Below are 21,395 nucleotides of genomic sequence, written 5' to 3'. Positions count from 1 at the left end.
TAGGGTATGATACAAAAGAGCAAATAGAGATGAGACATAAGGGAAGTGTGTGAGCTGCAGAGGAGCTGGAAAGGATGGGAAAAAGGATGAAGGTTATTGGGAGAATGACTGAGGAAGGTCAAAAGAAAACTAATAGATCTAGCAGATCTTTTATTTGCCCTTTTGCCATGGTTTTAATAACATTTGAATAATTAAGTCTGATTCAATTCACATCTTTGAGCAGTAATGCTAAAATTGACCTAGCTCAGTCATTGGTTGTAGTTTTAAATTGGGCTGATAGTCCTAGACACCATCAGACTATTCAGGAAAAAGGAAAAAAATATGTTACAGGAGAAAGCTTCAAATGACAGTTACTTTGAGGCAGAGCAATGCTGGCTGCTCTGCATCTCACAAGCTCACCAGCTGATGAACAGGCCCTTGGGACTGCCATGAGTGTAGCTATCTAAGAGCATGATCCTTCCACTCCTCCAGCTGCACTAAGTCACTCACCTGACTCCTGGAACTCTGCCTGAAAAGTGGTGAGTGCTTTACCTTTGGGTGGTTTAAGCACTCCTTTCTGTCCTTCCCTTTGTAATTCTACAATTGCTCCAGTCATGTCTCAAGTGGTGATGGAGCAGCTGTTGAACTTCCTCAGGCTGCAGTCTGGGTTGCTACAGATAAACAAACTTCACAATCCATTCTCAGTATTTCTGGCCATGAGCTGCTGCTGCACAGCTTGTGCTTAACTAACATCAGAATTGTCTCTGAGATGAGATGGGGACAGTATCTGAGAGGCTGTCCTATTTGTGGTCACAGGGAGCCTTAGGCTGAAATATGGAAGGCAGTCTGTGCTCAAGAAACACAGTGGCTTTGCAGAGGAAGCATTTCTTTTAGCATTTTCTGCTACAATGAGTATCGCCAACCTATTCTTTATTATCAAGTGAATTTATGAAAAGATTTTTCATGTACATGCTAATAGAGCTTTTGCCCAAGGGTGTTTTGCAGCTTCACATTGCAACACTCTGAGTTACGTGTTAACAACACAACCAGAGCTCCTCAGCATCAGATTCCCTCAGCACCAGTAGCTTTGGAAACCTTTAGCTATTCAGAAGTTAGGTGTTATGTACAACTTGAGCAATGAGGCTTCTTCAGTCAAAAGAGAGAGATGTGACCCATGTAGGTGGGTCACTATGTGGAGATGCCTGCTTTATTTTTCATTCAGAGCATAGAAAACCCAGACAATCGGCTCAGATTAGAAGTCTATCTTTAGATGACTGCATTTAGGTGAGGTAGAGCCTATTCTCAGTGTGTGTCCTGTGAGAAGGCCATCTTTGCCTCCAAAGGATTTGTCCTTCATAGTGAAAAGAAGTTTGAACTTTGAACTAATTTGAGAAATTCGATACTAGCACCATCTTTGAGTCAAAGGCATGTTTGGCTGCATCTGACGTGAGCTTAAAAAACAGGTATTTCATATCGGAAGGCCTGAGTCAGGAAAGAAGAGTTAGTCAACAAGCAACCCTTAGTCACGTTCCTATGGGATGCTGGAGGTTTTTCCCCTTCTCATTTCCTTTTGTCTTAAAAACCAAAGGTGCAATCTGACACACGTAAATGTAAACCAGCTCTCAAGCAAAAGCCTCACCCATTTGCTACCACATATTGCAGAAACAAGACCTGGTCATAATAATCTATGCTGGGCACAATTGAGAAATTTTCACTAACATCGCAGTACCTCCATCCAGATAGTGCAGTTCTGCTGTGCTCTTCAATCAGGAATACAGATAGGCTGTAGTAGAACAAATAAATACATTTTTTAAAGTGCGCTTTTGTATGCACATTTGTTTTTCTCCAATTCTCCAAATTGTCTCTGGCCATCATTCTTATAGGGGAAAAGTAAGGCAGAAATTTATTTATTTGCTTATTAGATGTATATATGTGCTTGTACTGCACAAAGCTTGAGCCAAAGAGTGGGAGAGGCTTTTGACCACTGCTTTGGAAAGCTTCCATGGAACAGCTTATGACTGTACTTTGTTTATAACTGTAGTTTATCTGGTTTCGATCAAGCAGTTCCCATTCCATTAGAATGTTTCAATATGATGAAGGTGAGAAAGGAAGTTCATAGCAAACCTTTCCCCTGAATGACATGATTTAAAAAAAAATAATTAAGAATAGATTTAAAATGATTATTTAATAAAAATACATAAACACATATCAAAAGTGGAATGATAAATTGTACCTAAGAAATCAATTTTTGCAACTATGGAATACTGCAAAATATCTATATGGAATATCTTAACTTGTTCTCCTTGTAACACCAGCTTTTCATCTAATTCTTTTGTGCGTATAGGAAGTGAATGCAACGAGACCAATGGAAGTGACTGGGTTTGTGTCTAGTTTCTGTCAGCCAGGTTCTTGTACAACACTCATTATGACTGTCAGGAATGACCGTGATTTCATCCTTATGCCAGTGTCTAACAGGAAGCATCATGCTTTGTCACCCTATTAATCTCAAATCCTTTCATAAGCTCTAATTTTAATCATTTGGGAGGATTTTCAATACAAATGCATGTATGCCTAATGACGCTTGCATAATGGATTAGAAAATTTAATCACTAAGCTTCCTCAAGGTGTGCTTAACAGATGTAGATCCTCACTAAACATGAGGTTGATAAAATGAAGAAGTTGAGTCCATTAAGCTCTAGAAATTCTAACAGTGCTCAGCTGGATGCTGATTTGAATGCATTTGCTCAGAAATCTGAACATTTATTACTTTGTTTCAAAAGGAAATGACAATACTGAACAAAACAAAAATACAGCAACCAGCTTTCCTTAATTGCTTGAGTTTTTTTAAATGTTTCAATGCTTTTCAAGGTGAAATATTTAAATCTCATTTACATTTTCTTAGATACATTTTGTATTAAGTGTGAAAAGTAGATGTAAGAGGCATTTGAAATGGAAATGTGTTACATTATGTTTTAGGGATTTAGGCTTATCAAACTTCTCCGTTCTTTCAAAGTGGACTACTATAAGAAACAACAAACCAACCCCCCCTAAAAATATCACACCCAAAAAAAAGGCCCACCAAAAAAATACCATGTTCAGAAATAATGATGCAGTAATGCTCGTTAGTGGAAAAATGTTCCTTCCAAAAAATTCCTAGTATCTTCCTAGACACACAGTTTCTGTGACGATCTTTCCTGTCTCCTCCAGTTCATGTCCTGAGGACTGTGCTTTCCCACACTGTCCTTAAGTGTATATGTTCTCATAACACGTTCTTTCTTGTGTCTTCCAGAGCTCTGTACCTCCCCAGGTCTGCATTTCACCTCAGCTCCAATCCACAGGATCACAGACTGAATCTGTTCCTCCTGGTTAGTTCCTCTCTGCCCTATCCCAGAGGGAATGAGGAACCTCTGTTGGGTAAAGGAGGGGCAAAAGATTGGAACTGTGTAATATGGGAGAGATGTGTGAGGAACAAGGAAGAAAAACAGTGCTTAATTCAAGTGGGTTGAGAGGGCAAGTCTTTCTAGAGGATCTGTCGCTAGAACTTCATCCTGTGCCTTGTAGGTAGTTTGGTAACAGGAATCCACAGCTCACTGGTGATCATTTGTGTAAATCTTTAAAAAACAAGTTGCTGTGTGAAATATATTGGCAATCAAGAAGTTCCTTAGCATTTTTTAATCCAAAGAGATTGCTGCCTTTGGTGGACTCCTCTCCCACCATGACACTTATGAAAGAGGTGGTGCATAGAATTTGTCTGGGGCTTTGCATGAAGACAGTAGGCAGATGTGTCTCTTAGGATGGTACTGTAATCACTTTTAGATTATTACTGTAAGGTGTTCTCTCACATGCCACAAGGTCATCATCAATCAGATTAATGCTTTTAGTACAAGTTTGCAGGCCCCCAGGTAAAAATGCCTTGGTCTTATCAGGCTCTGTTCAGTCACAAGAGCTGCAGATGTATGTTCGCACCTTACAACAGACTTACTCTTAGGACAAGTAATGTGGGTTGGGAAATTTTCCTGCTTCAGAAATCATGGAGGGGTGGAGCTCTGACTCAAGGTAATAAAACACCTGTTCAGCAACTTCTGACACTCTTCAAGACTGTAAATATGTTTCAGAAGACACTGGCAACTGTGGAACCTAATATTAGGGTGCCGTTTGCAGCACCCATTTTCAATGCAGCAGTGATCTCGATGGCATCAACATCTGCCTTATCTCAGGTAAGTGGAAAACAGAATGAAGCTGGCAAGTGACTCTGAGAGTTTGATTCAGATTTGTCCCCAGAATAGAGACAGCTCAAGTCCACCCAAATCCATAGGTTATAAATCTTCAAGAAAACAAGATACTCTTCCTTGGATATTTGCAGCTGTGTGGAGTCAATAGCTTTCCATACGGAGCAGAAACAGCTGCCACTTTCCTGGCACGTTCCTCCTTTCCAAAGGTGATGCAAACAATGAGGCAGCACAAATTGCCCATTACACATTGCAATTCAACACTGAGAAGCTGAAAGAAGAGGGAAAAAACTGATCTTTGCTCTCTTTTTCATCCTTTGTCCTCCTTCTCTCAACAGCATCCCAGCAGCAAATCAAGCCCATTGCAAAATGAAGGACAAAAATGGATGGTGCAGGACACAGAGCAGAGCTATGTTGATGCTGAGGTACCAACCAGAACAAACAAATTATGTGTGGGACAAAACCACACATGAGAAGGTCATGACCTTCTTTTTTCCTTTATTGTCTTCTGAGTTTTATATGCTTACTTAGAAAAAGACATTTCATAAGAGAAAACTTTCTTTACGTGAAACATCTGTATTCCTTTGTTGGTTTTCTTTTTCTTTTTTCATTCTATTATTTTATCCATTTATACAAAGTTTTTAAAGTTTTTATTCCTTACTGAAATTTCTTACGGGCAATGTACTTAATTTGCTGTTAAAACGGGATTGAGTTTGGCTTCTTTTAATGCTGTCCATCTCTATTTATTTTAATAGAGTTTTAGATCTGAATGAATGGAGAATGTTGCCTGTGTCAGCAAGTCAGAATGTAGCTGATGGTGATAGGCTTGGGCTCGTTTTGTACACTGTACATGCTGCAACAAAAGGAGAACATCTCTAGCAATCTTAGGCCAATGACAAGAGTTGTATTCGCACTGAACGTAGGCCAGTTGTATCAGTGATGATTTTCCTCCCTTTGTTTGATTAGCTTGTAGCTGGCTGTACTTTTGCCAAGTTGTTTCAAAGTAAAACAGGATGGTTCCAAACAAAATGCTAGCTTTTGTTTGATGATATCATAAGTGGGGTGTGATTCAATGCCTGCAGCTCGTAGGAAACCTGTATATTTAATTCTTGTTTGTGTGATCAGAACTCCAGATCAATAAAAAACTATAAGCATTGTTTTGTTTTTCTTCAGGTGTATCATAAAAAGATTGAAGCCTCTCTTGCTGGTAGCATTTTGACATTTCCTATAGGTGGAAATCAGAGTATAAAAATGGTGTCTAACTATCACTATGGTGTCAAATTCAACATAAATGACAAAGTAGCATAAACGAAACTGAATTGTTGAGACTTTCTGTGTATTTATGTATATTAAAGCTCAGAAAGGGAATGCTCTAAAGCAGGAAAAGGATCTATTGATCAGTGCAATGGCCCAATAGTGGTGGCATTTCTTTAGTGGCTAGCTGTATTTATACTGATGTTGTTTTTTGGTTTGAAAGGCTCCTGGCTAAAGGCATCCCACTCTATTGTAGCACTAATGTAGTTATACATGTGTACAAAGATTGTTAGAATTTAGCACATTTCTGAATCTATGTAAAGCAATGTTAAAATGAAATTGTATGGCCATAAGCCCCGGCATGTAGGGGACATGGGGGTTCCTTCCTAATGCTTTAATTCATAGTCCTTGTCATAGTTTCTTCTTATCAAATCCATCGAAAGCTCTGTTTTGCACTCCAAAAGTGTTTAACAAGAAAGGTGTTCTCAAGTCACTCTATTTGCCTTCTGGCTCTTGAACGTGCCTTCTCTCCTCTGTAATAAAGCTCGGCAGAAAATTGGCATTAAAGGCTTGTGTGAGCTGCCCAATTTCTGCTTCTTAAGTATTGGGTTTCCTAGGCAGCTTTCAGCCATTCCCTTGATCTTTGTAACCCATAGTTTTCCATCTAGGAGAGGAAGATGATAATAAGTAGAAAGATATTACAAAGGACAACATACTTTTCTTAATGTCAATGCTCAAATATTTGCCCAATTATTTGCTTTATTTTGGGAGGACTTTGTGTAACTGTGTGATGAATTGAATATATACTGGACTGGGATTAGAAAATCATGCCCATGGGCTGCTGCATGGAGGTTTGCTGTGTCACCTATCTAAAGTGCAAAGTCAAAAATTCCCACTGCTAAATTATCTGGAAAAAGTATCAACTTTATAAACCTGCCCCTTCAGCTTTTAAAATGGATGAGAACAACTAGAGTATAACTCTTTGCCTGTTTCTGGGAGTCTTGAGTTGTCAGTTTGCCTTCTAGCACCTTAGTCATGAATACAGGAAAGATGAAACATGCTGAAAAGATCATAAATAAGTATGAGTAAGCCAGTCCATAATAACAGCAAATCTAGCAAATTTATCGCTATGATCTGTTAGTGAATTGTCTTTCTCATACATCTACAGTGTAATTCATTCAAAAAATGCAACAATTAAATGACAAATTACCAGATTAAAAAAAACTTAGTTGTTGGCTCATCTTCCATAAATGCACTGAAAATTTAAAGAATAATGCAGGCAAACATAATCTCAGCTCAAGTATTAGCAGTGAACAGGGAGCATGACCAAGATATTCTGCCAGACATTAAATCATAAATCAAAAAGAATTAGGAGAATATTCATCGCTTTTTAACTTATGTGATACTCATAAAGTGGTGTGCATCCCTTCATGGTTTGCTACAAAACTATAAAAGTAATGTGACATTATTTTCAAGACCCCCATTGTCTATCCATTTGAAAAAAACCTTACCTCTTCCATAGGTAGCAATAAGTCCTTAAGGAAGGCTGCTCCATCTGCCCATCACCATCTCTTTGCAAGGATGGGTTCAAAGATTTAGTGTACGCAGATTTATCTTTATTAGAGAAGACTGCAAGAGGATTTGCCCATCTGTGACTGTGGATACTCAGACTTTGGTTAACACTTTCTTCAGCCTACATACCAGGAATATTCTTGGCTTAATATGAAATGTTGTACAGAAGATGGCTGTTTATGATAATTAGTCACTCATGGATAGTTGATTACATTACGAACTCCCTGAATGAATCTTTTTTTTTTTCTCTTTTAATTTAACACAAATGATCCTCATCAGTAGTAACACGCTTCTCATGTAGTTTGCTGGCATTGCTGTTGCATTATCACAATGAACTGATGACTAGAGGGAAATGTGGATTAGTTGCATGATTTCCATTGAAGTATCAGGATCTTGAGCTTCAGTTATAAGATGTTTTGCTCTTGGAGTTTTCTGGAGTAGCATTTCTGTCTGGCATTTGGCCAACAGAAAAGTATTATGTGGAGTAATTTTTCATTAACTTTCATCTATAAGGAAGATAAGTCCCCCTTTCATTTGTCTCAGATTTATTTAGTAATTTATAGCTTAATAGTTAGCAGTTCTCTTCAGAGATATTGGTGTTTCAAATTATGATGATGACGAAGATCACTGAATATAGCTCCTCCTTTAATGCCTTGAGGAGAGGAATGAAGATGTGCTCTAGAACTGCTGTTTCTTCTGTTCTTGCTTTTCCATGAAAGACACTGATTTGAGAGATATGGACCTGAGTGTTACACACATAACAGACTGAGAGCTGTGAAAATCCTTTTCTTACTGGTAGAAATATCGAATATAAATACTAAGGCTTTCATTATTCCTTCAAATTTAAAGTAATTATTGTTCTATGGGACAGGCTAGAACAGGAAGGGATTTTGTTTATCTAGTGAATAGACTCAAAGAGCAAGGCTCAAATTAAGGAAAACTCAATCATCATCTTTCCCTCTACTTGACTTGTCCTCCATGTCCTCTACCATCAGCATAATTGATTGCTTCTTCCAGGTTCATGTCACTAGCTCTTTCATCTTGTTAATTCCTTGGATTTCTTTTTTCTACCTGCTTCTTGAGGTCTTTGTTCCATTGATTGTATTTTGGGTATGCTCTGACTGACAAAACCTGTGCCTTGCTGTCTCATAGGACTGAGATTCTCAGCAAATACAGCAGAATTTTCTGTGATGAGGACCACCTGACTCCTGTAAACTGTATTTCCAAGCACAGCTCATTGGCTTTTCTCTTATGCAGCACCAATTCAGATCTCTCCTCCCAGGGAACAGCTCCATATGAAATAAGATGTTTAAACACTTGCATAATCTATGACACTATCTGATCTATGTAGATCTGACTGTTCTTCAACGAAATACCATATAAGTTTTATTGTTTTGTTTTCTTCTTAATATAATCCTCCCATGTGCTGGCTCTCTTATCATTCTATCTTCATTTGTATTCACAATACAAGGTCCCTGCGAGGCATTCTTCATGTATCCTCTATTCTGCTCCACTGCAGTGGCATTCAGGAATGAGCGTATGACTGGTGCTTGATGTAGATGTGTCTTTGCACAGCTCACACTAGTTTTTGTTACTGTACCCTTAACAAATCCTAGTAGTGTACGTGCACCTCTAACAGCATTTGAAAACACAGGCTCTAGAATGCTGATTGAAGTACTGGTGCCACAAGTTTTCACTAGAGAAATTATTTCCTTTCACTCGTTCCTTCATTTCTCCTGAAATATATTTGCTTTGTTTTGGGTTTTTTTAATTTGAAGACTATTTTTGAGAAGGATATGGACCAGACAAACCCAATTAGTCAGTGGGTTTCTTTAAAAACAAAGCAGGTTTAGGTAAGATGTCACAGGTTTTCCATGCCGATGACAAAGGATGGCAAAGGAGTGGTCTGCCGTAGTGGTGGAGGCAGCCGTGTGGAGCTGGCACAACACAGATTCCAATAATACTGAGATCTTACCTCCCTGCTTTAAAACAAACTGTCCTATAAAGTGACAAGTTGGTAATTTTCTATTTAGTTTTAGTATACATCCATCCAGAAGCTAAGTAAGTGCACATGCATCTTCTACTTCTTGTAGCCTGTTACAGAAAATGTGTTTGTTCAGAGCTTCATTTCCCTCTTGTTGCTGTGAGCGTGCTGATTCTGCACCTCAGCAAAAAGTATTAGAATTTTAAAAAGTCAGTTTACTGAAAACCTTCTGAAATCCTGATTCCTGGTTATAAGCATAAGCTCATGGGCAAAGCCTTATGGTTATTTTAGGCACTGGTTAGCGTTTGTATAATATTCATCAAATTATCAAGATTTTTTTTTTAAATCATGCTTGCCATTTCATAGAATAACTTTGTAGCTTGACAATTGCTGTGCTTTTTTTTTTTTTTTTTTTTTTTTTTTTTTAAATGACCTTCGTGTCCTTTATAGAAATAGAAACAATTTGGGAGATTAAGCTGAATTTTATCATGATGAATTCTTCATGGTCCCATGCTTTACACACTTCAGCTGATGTGCTGTCTAGTATCACTGATTTCTTATACCTTGACCTACTTAGCAGTCTTTGCCTTTAATCACAGTAGCAGTAGTCAATGAGTTTTCTCTTATTTCACTTTGTACTTTCTCCCTGTTGTTTTAATCAAGGTTTATCAGAAAACAGATAACAATTATTTCATCATCTTCTACCAGCACTCCTCCATTTTTACTTTAGATAATCTTTTCAAACTTCTAGTCATTAACTTTCATTAATTCATTAGCTCCCTGTTCTTATTGTTTTTTTTTGAAGTGACTTTACTAAGAATTACTCATCTGTTTGCCTTCCTCAGTGACCTAAACTCCTCCTTGAAATCTGTCTAAGGGTAATTTACCCTCTACCTCTACTTTCCCATCCATCATTTTCTTCTACACTTTCTGTATGGATGCTTAGGTGATTGCAGACTAGTGACTGGTGAAGAAAGTGTACTTTCTTACCTACTGTATTGTTGTTATAATTACAATTTTAAGAGATGGCTTCAGCGGAATCTGGATTCTTTCAGTGTTTGATTGTCATTACAATACATATACCCAAATTTTGAAGCTCATCTCCTTTGTTAATTTTTTTTTTTTTTTTTTTCCCAGCAGGAAGAAATATCAGCTTACTCCCTGCTCACTGTAAGAATCATAAAGATGACAAATGCTCATCAGGCAGACTTCTGTAAGTATCAGATTTTTCTTACTGACATTATACAGTTCTAAAATTACTGGATTCCCACTAGCATTAGCCATTATGCAAATGCAAAACACAGAAGTCATACATGCTAAGAATACGTATTAAATCCAAATTATTTTATAGTATATCTGTTTCCAATATCAGGTGTTTCTTTTTGTTTGTTTGTTTTGTTTAAATAAATAAATAAATTTGGCAACAGGTCAATAGTGCCAGTTTGGGTATGAGCAAAACTAGGTTGCTCCAAAAGTAATGCCTCCTATTTATTTCCTTGGAAACTGCAACAGATTTAAAGGGCACGATAACATTATTTGATAGAGCATGTTCTCAGCTACTGTACACTATTTTTCAACATAGTCACTACTATTAGATGAATGCCACCAAAAATGAAAAAGAGCCTGCATGTTGCGTTCATAAAAATCTGCACAGGCTGGGATGACAGCTGTGCATGCCCATCTAGAACGTGGCTTGTCTTTCACATCACTGTCACCACTGCTGAAATGCACCACCCACTGTTTCTCTGTGCTCATGTCCGCTGTTTGGTTTCCACAAGTGTTCAGCAAGCATCGATGAATATCAGTGGTGCCATTTTTTTTTCTGCATAGAGGGATTCAGTGACACTCCTTTGCTTCATACACTCTTCCATGTCAGACAGTATTTTATCAGACTGCCCCTCTGCTGTCATCTGTTCACTGCAGTGGACTACGGGCAGGAAGGTTCAGCCTCTACTGCTGTACCACCGACAACTGCCTCTGAAGTCCTGAGCCAACATAATAAAATAGGAGGCATTGCTTTCAAAGCAGCCCTCATACATCACTTTCCTGGTGTGTTGACTATTTCAGAGATGTGAAAACTTCTTCACACCTTTTTTAATACATAGGTGTTTGTATCACATATCAATAAGAAATATGTAGAATACAGGGCTGAAATCCTTACTCTGTCACTCTTAACTGCTTGTTGGGATTCCTTACAGCACATATCAGAAGTTCAGTGGAGCTGCATAATTTGCATGTCCTGAGCATCATAACATCAGCCATATTGTTATGGATGTTTCTGACTCTGGTCATACACTGAAAGCTGTATAACAGGGGACTGTAGTATGTAGTATGTATGTTACAGCTTACACGCAAAGTGTTCTGAAAAGGTGTGGTATTTACCTGGCACTCACCCTTAGTGGCTGCTCCATTTCCACAATATTTTTTCTCTGCATAATTTTCTTCTGACATTTCTGTGTGTGCCTCATGAACCTGGCAGGTTGCTAATAACCGTAGCCATGTGTATCAGTTTATTATACTTTTCTTTCTTATCATGCTGTGCCTTTTCTTTGTTTCTGGGGGAGTTGCGCTGAGGTTCACTGATACCACAGCCTCTCCACTGCCCAGTGTCTCATATAATGTTACCTCACTCTTCTGTATTCCTGATTTTTAACCTTCCTGATTCTTCCTGATTTTTAACCTTTTTTTTTTTTTTTTCCGCAATCCGTAAGTATAAAATGTAATTTACAATTATGTTTGCACAGAGCAAGGTCTATTCTTTATCTTTGGTACTCAAATATGACTACATACAAACTACGAAATATGCTAGTTTCGGCGCAAATAAGCTGGTGTAATCCAGGACTAAGGGTCCTCCTGCCAAGGAGGCAGGTCATCAGACAGACTTTGAGGAAGGCTAAGGACTAGGTGGGGTGCCTTCTTGTTTTTCTCCAAGTGCTATTTGACTTCCACTGGATAATTTAGAGATGGCAACACTTTAATCACAAATATTCCCACTTGTTTTTAATTTTGTCTTCAGTGGAAAAGTGTTCTCAAAGACTTATCACCATCTCATCACCACCTGTGATCTCTGTATATTTCACTGACTTTGGAGTTTTAAGAACACAGATATCACAGTTGTCAATTATCCATCCTAATGGAGAGAAATATTTGGTTCACGTGGTCTGTAATACTGAATTGCAGAGATTAGAAAAAATATCAGAGGACAGCAAAAAAGGTCAGTGTTGTTTCACAGCTATGAAACAGCATGACCTTACCACCATTCCTTTGAAGTGCTGTTTTAATTTCTTTTAGTATCACCTTTGATCTAGAATGGAAATGGAATGATAAGAATCATGATTCACCATGTTATGCAGAAGGATTGCATGAAATAAGATGACAGTATTCTCTCAGAAAATAGTTAAATGTTGTGACCTCATCCTCCATCTTCCAGCAGGATTTCACAAAAAATCCTGTGGAGTGAGATGCAGACATTTAGGAAATTCCTAATTTTCCTAACACCAAAACATACATCACTTGAGTAGGGATCAAGATGTGCGGGCTCTGTTTTTAGCTCAATGTATGGACTTCCTATGTACGTGTAGGCAGATCACCTGAGCACTCTGTAGCTCTGCTTACCTCAGAACTTGTATTAAAAAAAAAAATGTTCTCCCAGATATTTTGTCCATCTTCTCTATTTAGGTTATGTGCACCTTTTGAAAGGCATGGCCTCTTACTATGTGTAGAGGGATCCTAATTTAAGATGCAAGACAAATCCTGGAAACAATGAGAAGCATCTCCAGATTCTTTTGTAAATTACTGGCAAACAAGGGTTGGGGCCAGTAGCTGAAGAAAAGGAACTTTTTCTGTCAGAAATTTCCCAGCTACTCTTGTGGCTTTGTGTGCATTCTTTAAGCAAATTGAAGTACAGTAAGCCATTTGCAGTTGAACACTGAAGGCAGAACAATATCAAAAAGTCCTTTGTTGAGTGAGCAGCAGCAATCTGCCTATGCTCACAAAGAAGTTGGAGCCTCCCAGGGAAAACTATATGCGACAGTATAATTCCAATTCCTTGTGATTCATTGGGTCACATTCATTTGGATGTGATGCCAATGTTTTTTTGACTTAATGTTTCATTTTTTAAGTATTTGAAGCATCAGAAAACTAAAATAGCTACATATACTATTGTGTGCTGGTGAGAATTAGAAAACGACATAGTTAATCTCAGCTCATCTTAGCAATATGATCTTTTTCCCTGGAAAATGGAGCAGCTGGTACAGGTGCCATTACGTTTGAGATATCAGTGGAAGGCTGACAATTTTTGTGATTGTCATTGCCAAATACCAAATCCAGGAACAAGGATCTACTTTCCAACCAAGCGCTGCAGGTTCTAGGACTTGCTTTTTCTGCCAGCATGCTAGCTTCCTTTCTAACTACATATGGTTATCAGTCTGCTCAAGTTTCTGTTCACCTCTGCTTAGATAAAGCATGTTCACTTTCCTTGATTTTCTCTCAGTTCACTGCAAGTGTCATGCCAGGCCATTAGAGCTCTTATAATTTTCTTTGACTTGCCAAATCCTTGCTTCAGGGAATGCTACTTCCTATATACTTCCACTGAGGTTCCTCACTACTGCATATACCAACTTGATCCTATGTTGTTTTTAAATGTGCATCTTGAGACCCGTGGGATGTGTGGGAGGGAGTCTTGGCTTATCTTGAGAGATAGTGCTACACCTTCGCCCGTAGGTAGCAAATGCTGATGGATCTGAGCAACCATTGTACCTGTTTACAAACAGAGACAAAATTAAAACAGAAAAAAAACACCTCACTCCTCCTCGATGGGCCAATTAACCCTTTTAATACACCTGGTGTCACTCCACCACTTTTGTGGGCTCCTCAGCACTTAGGTAATTCTCAGCTCTGACTTTTGCTTCATACTTCACACGATGGTTTCTGGCTTGTCTCATCATGCAGATGCTCTTGACAGACCAGAGCTAATTAGTTTTCACTGTTCCTAGCTGACCCTTTTGTCAATTCATATAATGGGTTTGATTCAACTGCAGATTTCAGGCACTCCCTGATCTCACTGTGGGCTAGAGAGGTGCTAAGGTAAGAAAACTAAGATTCATCCTGTAGGTGCTCGTTTTCATTAGCAGGTTCTAATATTCCTATCAGTTGCACTGGGGAGATGGTAGGCAGTTCAGGAAACAATACTGATGAAGCTTGTGGGATCTTACAGCCAAGTATCTGCTTTGCATTACCTCCTCAGCCCAAAAGATGCAGACAGTCTTGAGTAAAAGAGTGACTTAACTTTTTCGGTTATTTGTGTGTTCACTTGCTCCTTTTCATCTGGAGTTGTGCAGGGCAGAGTGGAAACTTCAGGGACTGTGAAGGCACATGTGCCACAGGCTTTCATAAATCTCACTGACTGACAGGAGGCATATCTGACCAGGACAGGGTGGTGTAGAAAACAGTGCATTAGCTCCTTTTCTCATTTCTAACACCCCCTGCAATGATTGCATTTGCCAGAAGGATAAAGAGAGGAGCACAGTAGCTCAGGTTCTCAATATTCTTATTTCTTTCCTTAAACAAGCCAGTTACTAAATGACCATGCAGAGCTGCACCATCGTTAGCTTTTACTCCTTTTATGGTAGTCCCTACAACACACAACTGGCGTTACCCCACTCTTGTGGTCAAGCAAGTAATCAGTGAGGGGCTCTGCATGGTCTGACACATCTGAAGCTTCAGCATTAAAAAAGAGAAGAACTGTTGTGCTGCAAGTGAAAGATGACCTCTCCCAGGTTTCTGGGTAATGCTAATGACATTATTTATTATGTGAAAAGGTGAAAACCTCATGGACTTCACTGGATCTCACATAATCCTAAGGAAAGATGTCTCTGTGTTAGATGGCTCTTTGATGTTATACTGTTGTAGATACTGAGTAATACAGTACATCAAGAGTTGATCTTTGCTGCTGAAGAACATATGTAGGCAAGTTAACACAGAAAAGGTGAAGAGAGCAGATGGGAAGTCTGGCCTAATGTAATCAGCCCCATTAGTGCTGGCTTGCTGCAATGCTGAATTTGAGCTGTCGCTTAATAAGAAGTTACTTGATGTTTTCTTCCCAGCAACAGCATCTTCTTTGCTGGGTGTTGTCCTACGAGTTACAGAGGCTATGGCTAGAGCGGTCCCCATGACATGGCTATTAGAGGTAGGCCAAAGTAAAGTCTTGGAAGGTTGAAACATGGGTGTGATATCAGATGTATTTTTGAATTGTACAAATTGGGTGCATGTGGAAGCTGGAACAGACTTTGGTTTTGTTAAATATTTCTGGAGCTGGAAGTGAATCTGAGTTTTGCTTCAAATATGTACTGGAAGCTTTCTAAGCTGGAAGCATTCAGAACAATTATGCTTCTCTGTTTGGTCTTACGTTTGCTTTAGGATCTTCTGTTCATTTTTCACCTTTGCATGAAGGGAGACCTTTGAATCTTTTAAAAGAAAATCTCATATCTTTTTAGTTCTCATTGGTTTAAACAGCTACACAGGTTGTAGGGCTCATTCACATGGGGACCCTGTCCATTCCTTGTAAAAGACATCTCTGATAACACAGTAAGGTCTTTGAGACTTCATCATTTCCACAAGCAATCTGCAAAGAGTAACACTGCATTTATAGATGAGATTAAAGGGGAGAGTTCAGTTCAAATCAGTTTTTAGGCAGATAATATTTGGAGGTAACTTCATAATGCTGTATTACGTTGGTGAAGGAAAACAACCCTGGAGACATCATCTGAAGACTGAGGAATAAGAGCAGCCCTTCTCCTCCTTTTAGGTGAAGTGAGGTAAACTCAGATTCAAGGGAAACCTGTCTGTGCAGGTAGAGAGGAATTCACTAGGAGAAAATTATATGTGTGTGAGTGTGTATATATAAAACTCTATATGTTTGGCATTATGAAGTGCTGTAACAGGATAGATGGGATTTTATAGTTTATGTTAATTGTTCTTAAAAGACTGGTTTTTCTCATATAGTTTGTTTTTCAGCGATGTCGTTTTTTTTCTGAGAGACATAACTGACTGCGGCATGTGATTGTTAATTTTAGAAACATGCCAAAGGACTGTACTTTCATAGTGCAACAAACAGTTGTTAATGGTTATGAATATCTGGTTTAAGTTCTGAATGTTTGCCCCATTTTTAGCTTGAGGACAGAGATGAGAAATAGTCCAACACAAAAGGAACAGTTCACAAAGTTGAAAATGGGATTAGGATATAAATGACACCTAGTAGTGACATACAAGAAGACCATGAACTCAGATGTCTTAGTGTCTCCACAGAGTTACATTATATTATCAGGGAATGAGGTTGCCACATGTGCTGTGATGTAAGAGCCATGCATGGCATGAAATTGCTAATGATGCCCAGCAATACAGAGTTGCGTTAAAAGTAGAGCATGAAGAAAAAACAAATATAATTTCTTTTATTAGCTCCCAGGTAATAATGAATGAACTTGAAGATTTTTGCTAGCTCTTCCTTACTTTTTTTTTTCCAGGGATAAGAGGGATCAAAGAAACTGGTTAATCATTTCAAGTTCTCCCACATAATAGGGTACGACAATCTTCATCAGACATCCTGCTATCCTGTTATTTTTATTGGTCTCCCTGTTTGCATATCAAGTTGACTTCATATGAATTAATGACACTTCTACAGGAATATATAACATCAGTGTCACAGCATGAGGAATAGCTGATCCTGTATGTCAAGGAGAACATAGGAAATAGCAGGAATTTGATGGGAAACAACCCATCTTCCTATCAGTAGAGATTGTAGACAAGCTGTGGCACAAACATATGTGGCATGGTTTATTTCTCCACCGGAAGAGGATACGCTTTGTCCTAATGGCCCCACCTCACCTCATCTTCAAGGTCAAAATCTCTTACTAACAATTATACATAATTTGTCTGTGATTAGCTAGGCTTGACATCATACCCAGAATTAGAGTGGCTGAGGGAGGAAGGTTCCTTCAGACATCAAATCAAATCTTCTGATCAAAGCAGGATCAGCTGGATCAGGCTTTTCAGAGTGATGTTCAGATGACTTTGAAAGTCTCCACGAATGGAGACTCAACAATCTCTCTGGCCATCTTGTTTTGGTGTTTGACTACTCTCACAGTTATTGTTTCAGTTTTGTATTCTTAAACCTACCTTTCTGCTATGTTTAAATGGGATTTCCTGTATTTTGATTCGTGCCTATTGCCTCTTACATTTCACTGAGCACTGATGAGGAGAGTCTGACTCTTTCTCTTCTTGTTCCCATTGGGTATTTAGATTTATTGGTAAGGTCCTGTGGAGCCTTTTCTGTTACAAGCTGAAGAGTCCTAGCTGTTTCAGTCCTTCCACATATATCAGATGCCTCCAGCCCCTGATTCTTTGTGACTTTCTGGTGTGCTCACTCCAGTGTGTTTGTCTCTCTCTTGTCCCAGAAATGGTCTCAGCACTCCTGATGTAGCCTTACAAGTGCAGAGTTGACAGAAAGTCAACCTTCCTCTACCTGTTGATAGTGCTCCTTCTAAATGCATCCCAGGGGGCTGTTGGCATTGTCAGCCATATTGCTGGCTTATGTTCCAGCTGGTGTCCACCAGAATCCCTAGCTTCTTCTCTGCAGAGATTTCCCCAGTCATTTGGCCCCCAGCTTGTTCCGGTGTGTGACATTATTCCCATTCATGTGGAGGACCCGGCATTTCCCTTGATTAACTTCATGAGGTTCCAGCTGGCCTGATCTGTCAGGCACTCCTCCCAGTTTTGTATCATCTGTAAAATCCATACCATAACCCACATTGTTACTAAGATGCTAAACAATATTGGCCTCAGTGTTAGGCCGTGGGGTGCACCTCCAGTGGCTGGCTTCCAGCCATACTCTGTGCTGCTGATTACAATTCTTTGAACCTGGCAGCTGAGCCTGTTTTTAATCAATTTCATTGCCTGTTTGTACAGCCTGTGCTTCCATAGTTTGACGAAGAACTGTCAGTAGATTATTTTAAGTATATATTTGTGAAAGCAATGCTCATATGGAAAAATAATTTCAGCAAGTAAACTCAAGAAAAAGTTTTATCGAGGGAAACACTCCAACAAATCTGTAGATGAAACAGTAACAAAAGAGATTCATAAATGCTGTGGCAGATTATTCATGCTCATCACTTCTAGCATTGTCAGCTTTTTTCAGTTTTATCATGAGTCTTATCTTATGCACTGTATTGTTGAAAGGATAGAGCATCTCTATTCTCATTTAGAAGAGATGGAAAGAACAGGCCTTTGCAGTTACAGCAAAAATATTGAAAAGTTCTTCCTGTATCTTATAGTAACCAGATATCAAAAAAGGAGAGAGTTTATGAGTCAGATCAGTGTAGCATTTTTGAAGTACGTTACATTGCATCTGCTTTGGTGATTCTGGGGGAAGATGGAGTCGTGTTTTTGGAATGCTTGGCATCAGGAGTGATAAGTGCATTAATGAGAGGAGGGAAAATCTAGATGGCCTGAAGTCATGTGGAGATCTAGGCTTCCTATTGAGAAACTGTAGATCAGAGCTGGTGATACCACATATCAGAATAAGTACTTCATAGCTTGGCAGGCCATCAGATGTTGCAGTGAGGGGAGTTATTTCAGTGTATCAGACAGACTGGTAATTACAGCCCTCCTATACAGTGTAAATAGAATCCTATATCAGTAGTTGCCAAAATCAAGATATTACCCTTTTGCTTCGATTATGTAAGAACCCACAACACTGAAATATTTCTTGTGGAATCACTTTCAAAGACAGAAAGGCAACTTAGATCCTTTGTGCAGAGTTTACTTGGTAGTATTAAGAAATTCCTTCAGATTCAATGTGAAGAGTTATCTGAAGGTCTCCCAGACAGTCATCACCCTCCAGGGTTATCCTACAACTCCTGACATGGCCTCTAGATTTCAAGTGAAACTTCATATTTAGGCAAAAAATTGCAAAGCAATATATCTGAGCACAGACACCAGAACTACCCCTCTTTTAACTTCTGACATGGTACATTTTGCCCACAATTCTGACTGTGTTGCAGACTTCTGGTGAGCACCTGGCACTGCTTGCCGGTGCTTCTCCTCCCACACTCTGCGGGTCTGCCAGGTTCAGTGGGCTGTGAGTGGTTTACAACATTTTATCAGCAGTCAGTGTTTTCACTGCATGCTTACAGAAAACAAGCATTAATGTTTTTGTCCATGGGGTAGGTAGTTTTAGTGATTGCTCTGGGACCAGATTTCTCCCTTTCTCCTCTTTTCTCAGCAAAGCATATGTTTACACCAAGGGATGGATCAGTTGTCTCTGGAAAAGTTCTTGTTCAAGATCTCAGAATCTCTTTGGTATTTACTTGGCTCATGATCTGTGGGGTTGGAATCCTTGTAGTAAATGCAAGTTCCTTCCCTTCATCTGCAAGTTGCAAAGCCTTTCTGCCTCTTCATTTTTCCTGAGGAGAAAGGTGGAGTAGGAAATGGCTTCCAGGTCTTTCAGCAAACACCAGGAAAGGATCCCCGGCTTCCTATTGGCATACTGAAGGAACAATTGTACTGCTAGTAGATCTTTCCCTTCCTACCCCACCTAAGGAGACAATACTCAAGATGGGTGGGATAATTAACTTTTCTGTCATGGAAGGTTAATGCGTGCCAGATAATAATTATCTGAATCAGACTCAAACCCTGATTTTTTTAAGATTTCTTATGGAATTAAATTGCAGACATGGAAATGAGAATTTGAAAAAACTAGTTTCTAGATCATATTCTCATCTTGTTAATGTTTTTTTTCCATACATAAGGGTTGCATATAAAAATGTTAAGAGCACATACAATCTTGCACATAGCAGTTATGAAGCAAAGTAGGTCAGCTACCTACTACCTATACAAAAAATGCTAGGATTAAGTATGCTCCTGTTATGTTTGTGAGCCCCTATAACCTCCCCTGTAACCTCCCACCTTTCTTGGTTGGTTCCTTTACTGGGGCTGGTACCTTCTTCTCTTGCTATTTCCTTGTTTCAGCTGAAATTCATTTCTTTGCTTACTGCTCATGCCAGTCTGGCATATTTGGTGCTGCCACCCTCATAGGTCTGGCTGAATGAGCTATGGACCATTATTACCATGGAGACAACTTATATCCAGTTTTTCTTGTTGTCTCTTCTCTGTGCATCATGGAGTCTGAGGCTGAGATGTGTGGAGCATAGGGATTTTTGCTGCTGAGATCTAGCAAACACTTGAAAGTATTTAGTTTGCCATAAGGTGATAGCATGGTCAAATACAGGCAGATTTCTATGTGGCAAATTTCTTCTCCTGCAAATGACCAGGGAGCTGAAAAAAATATTGATAAGGGACAATATAAGGCTTCTGGCTGTTTATATTATTATATCACTGGCTAGGACTGTATTTAAGTATATACATGGGGCATTGTGCATAACTATTTGGATTCTCTGCTTATTAAAACAGTGTTGCAAGGAACAAGTTATCTTTATCTAGCTGTATGATTCCTATCTTCTTGCATCAGCCTGTGGATATGAGAAAGAACTGGCCATCTCTTATCCGTGTTCAAACTACAGAGCACTTATGTGCTTCCATCTTTCGTGCTGTGGTTGCTCTACCAGACATTTTGTGCCTATGTCTCTATAGTAAGCCAGTCTGATTGCTACGTGAGTCTCTGGTTGCCAACTGCTTCAGATGAGAAATTCCAAACAAAGACCATCAAGAACTGCAGAGATCCTGTGTGGAATGAAACTTTTTACTTCTGGATACAGAGAAACGTCAAGGTACCCAAAGCTCTCATCTCATCTGTATGCAGTTTCTTTTGGTTTAAACCAAAACAGGATGTCAATACTTCTAATGCCTATCTGAGTTTACGTAAAGTTCTAGCAAGCTGAAGTGAACATCTTTGGCTTTTGCTACTTCCTTCCTCACGGCTGCTTTTTGTTTGTAGCCTGACCTGCTTGCAGAAGGCTGAGAAAGCCAATGGCAGAGTGACGTTACAGAGAAACAATGAAGTAAATCTACAAAGCAGCCTTAGAGCAGAGAGGACAGGAAATAAATGCATATCAAAGCCAAGAAGCTATTACATTCTGGTATAATTAATTTTTTAATCTAGTTTAGTACTGCTAATTACGCTATTCTCAATGAACACTGCTGTTTGAAGGTGGAAAGCCCAGGAACAGCGCAAAAAGCCAGACTGAAAGTTATTAATAATGAAGTGACCTTTACTGCTTCTGTTGATATGGAACAATATAGTACTAATGGTTATCTGTATTACTTCCTAAAATATTGTGCTTGGTGAGTTACTTTTAAGCAGAAATAATGTCCGAAAAGAAATCTCATTTCAGCCTTAATTGATAAGGCTAGAAACTTTTTCTTAT

General features: G+C 39.0%; 1 protein-coding gene across 1 annotated transcript in view; it reads left to right on the top strand.

The window, feature by feature from the left end:
- Nucleotides 1–21,395, top strand: part of LOC306947981 (uncharacterized protein) — a gene marked incomplete at both ends in the record, with an annotated part of 64,513 nt that overhangs the window by 27,193 nt on the left and 15,925 nt on the right. Inside the window, 6 exons of the mRNA XM_079537442.1 lie at nucleotides 2,021–2,078; nucleotides 4,095–4,196; nucleotides 4,547–4,633; nucleotides 5,382–5,507; nucleotides 10,159–10,231; nucleotides 20,662–20,798. Coding sequence (XP_079393568.1) covers nucleotides 2,021–2,078; nucleotides 4,095–4,196; nucleotides 4,547–4,633; nucleotides 5,382–5,507; nucleotides 10,159–10,231; nucleotides 20,662–20,798 — 583 coding nt within the window. The remainder of the gene's footprint in view (nucleotides 1–2,020; nucleotides 2,079–4,094; nucleotides 4,197–4,546; nucleotides 4,634–5,381; nucleotides 5,508–10,158; nucleotides 10,232–20,661; nucleotides 20,799–21,395) is intronic.

Source organism: Tetrao urogallus (assembly GCF_951394365.1).
Source record: "Tetrao urogallus genome assembly, chromosome: 6".
Classification (NCBI taxonomy): Eukaryota; Metazoa; Chordata; class Aves; order Galliformes; family Phasianidae; genus Tetrao; species Tetrao urogallus.
This window is presented reverse-complemented; position numbering and strand designations above follow the sequence as displayed.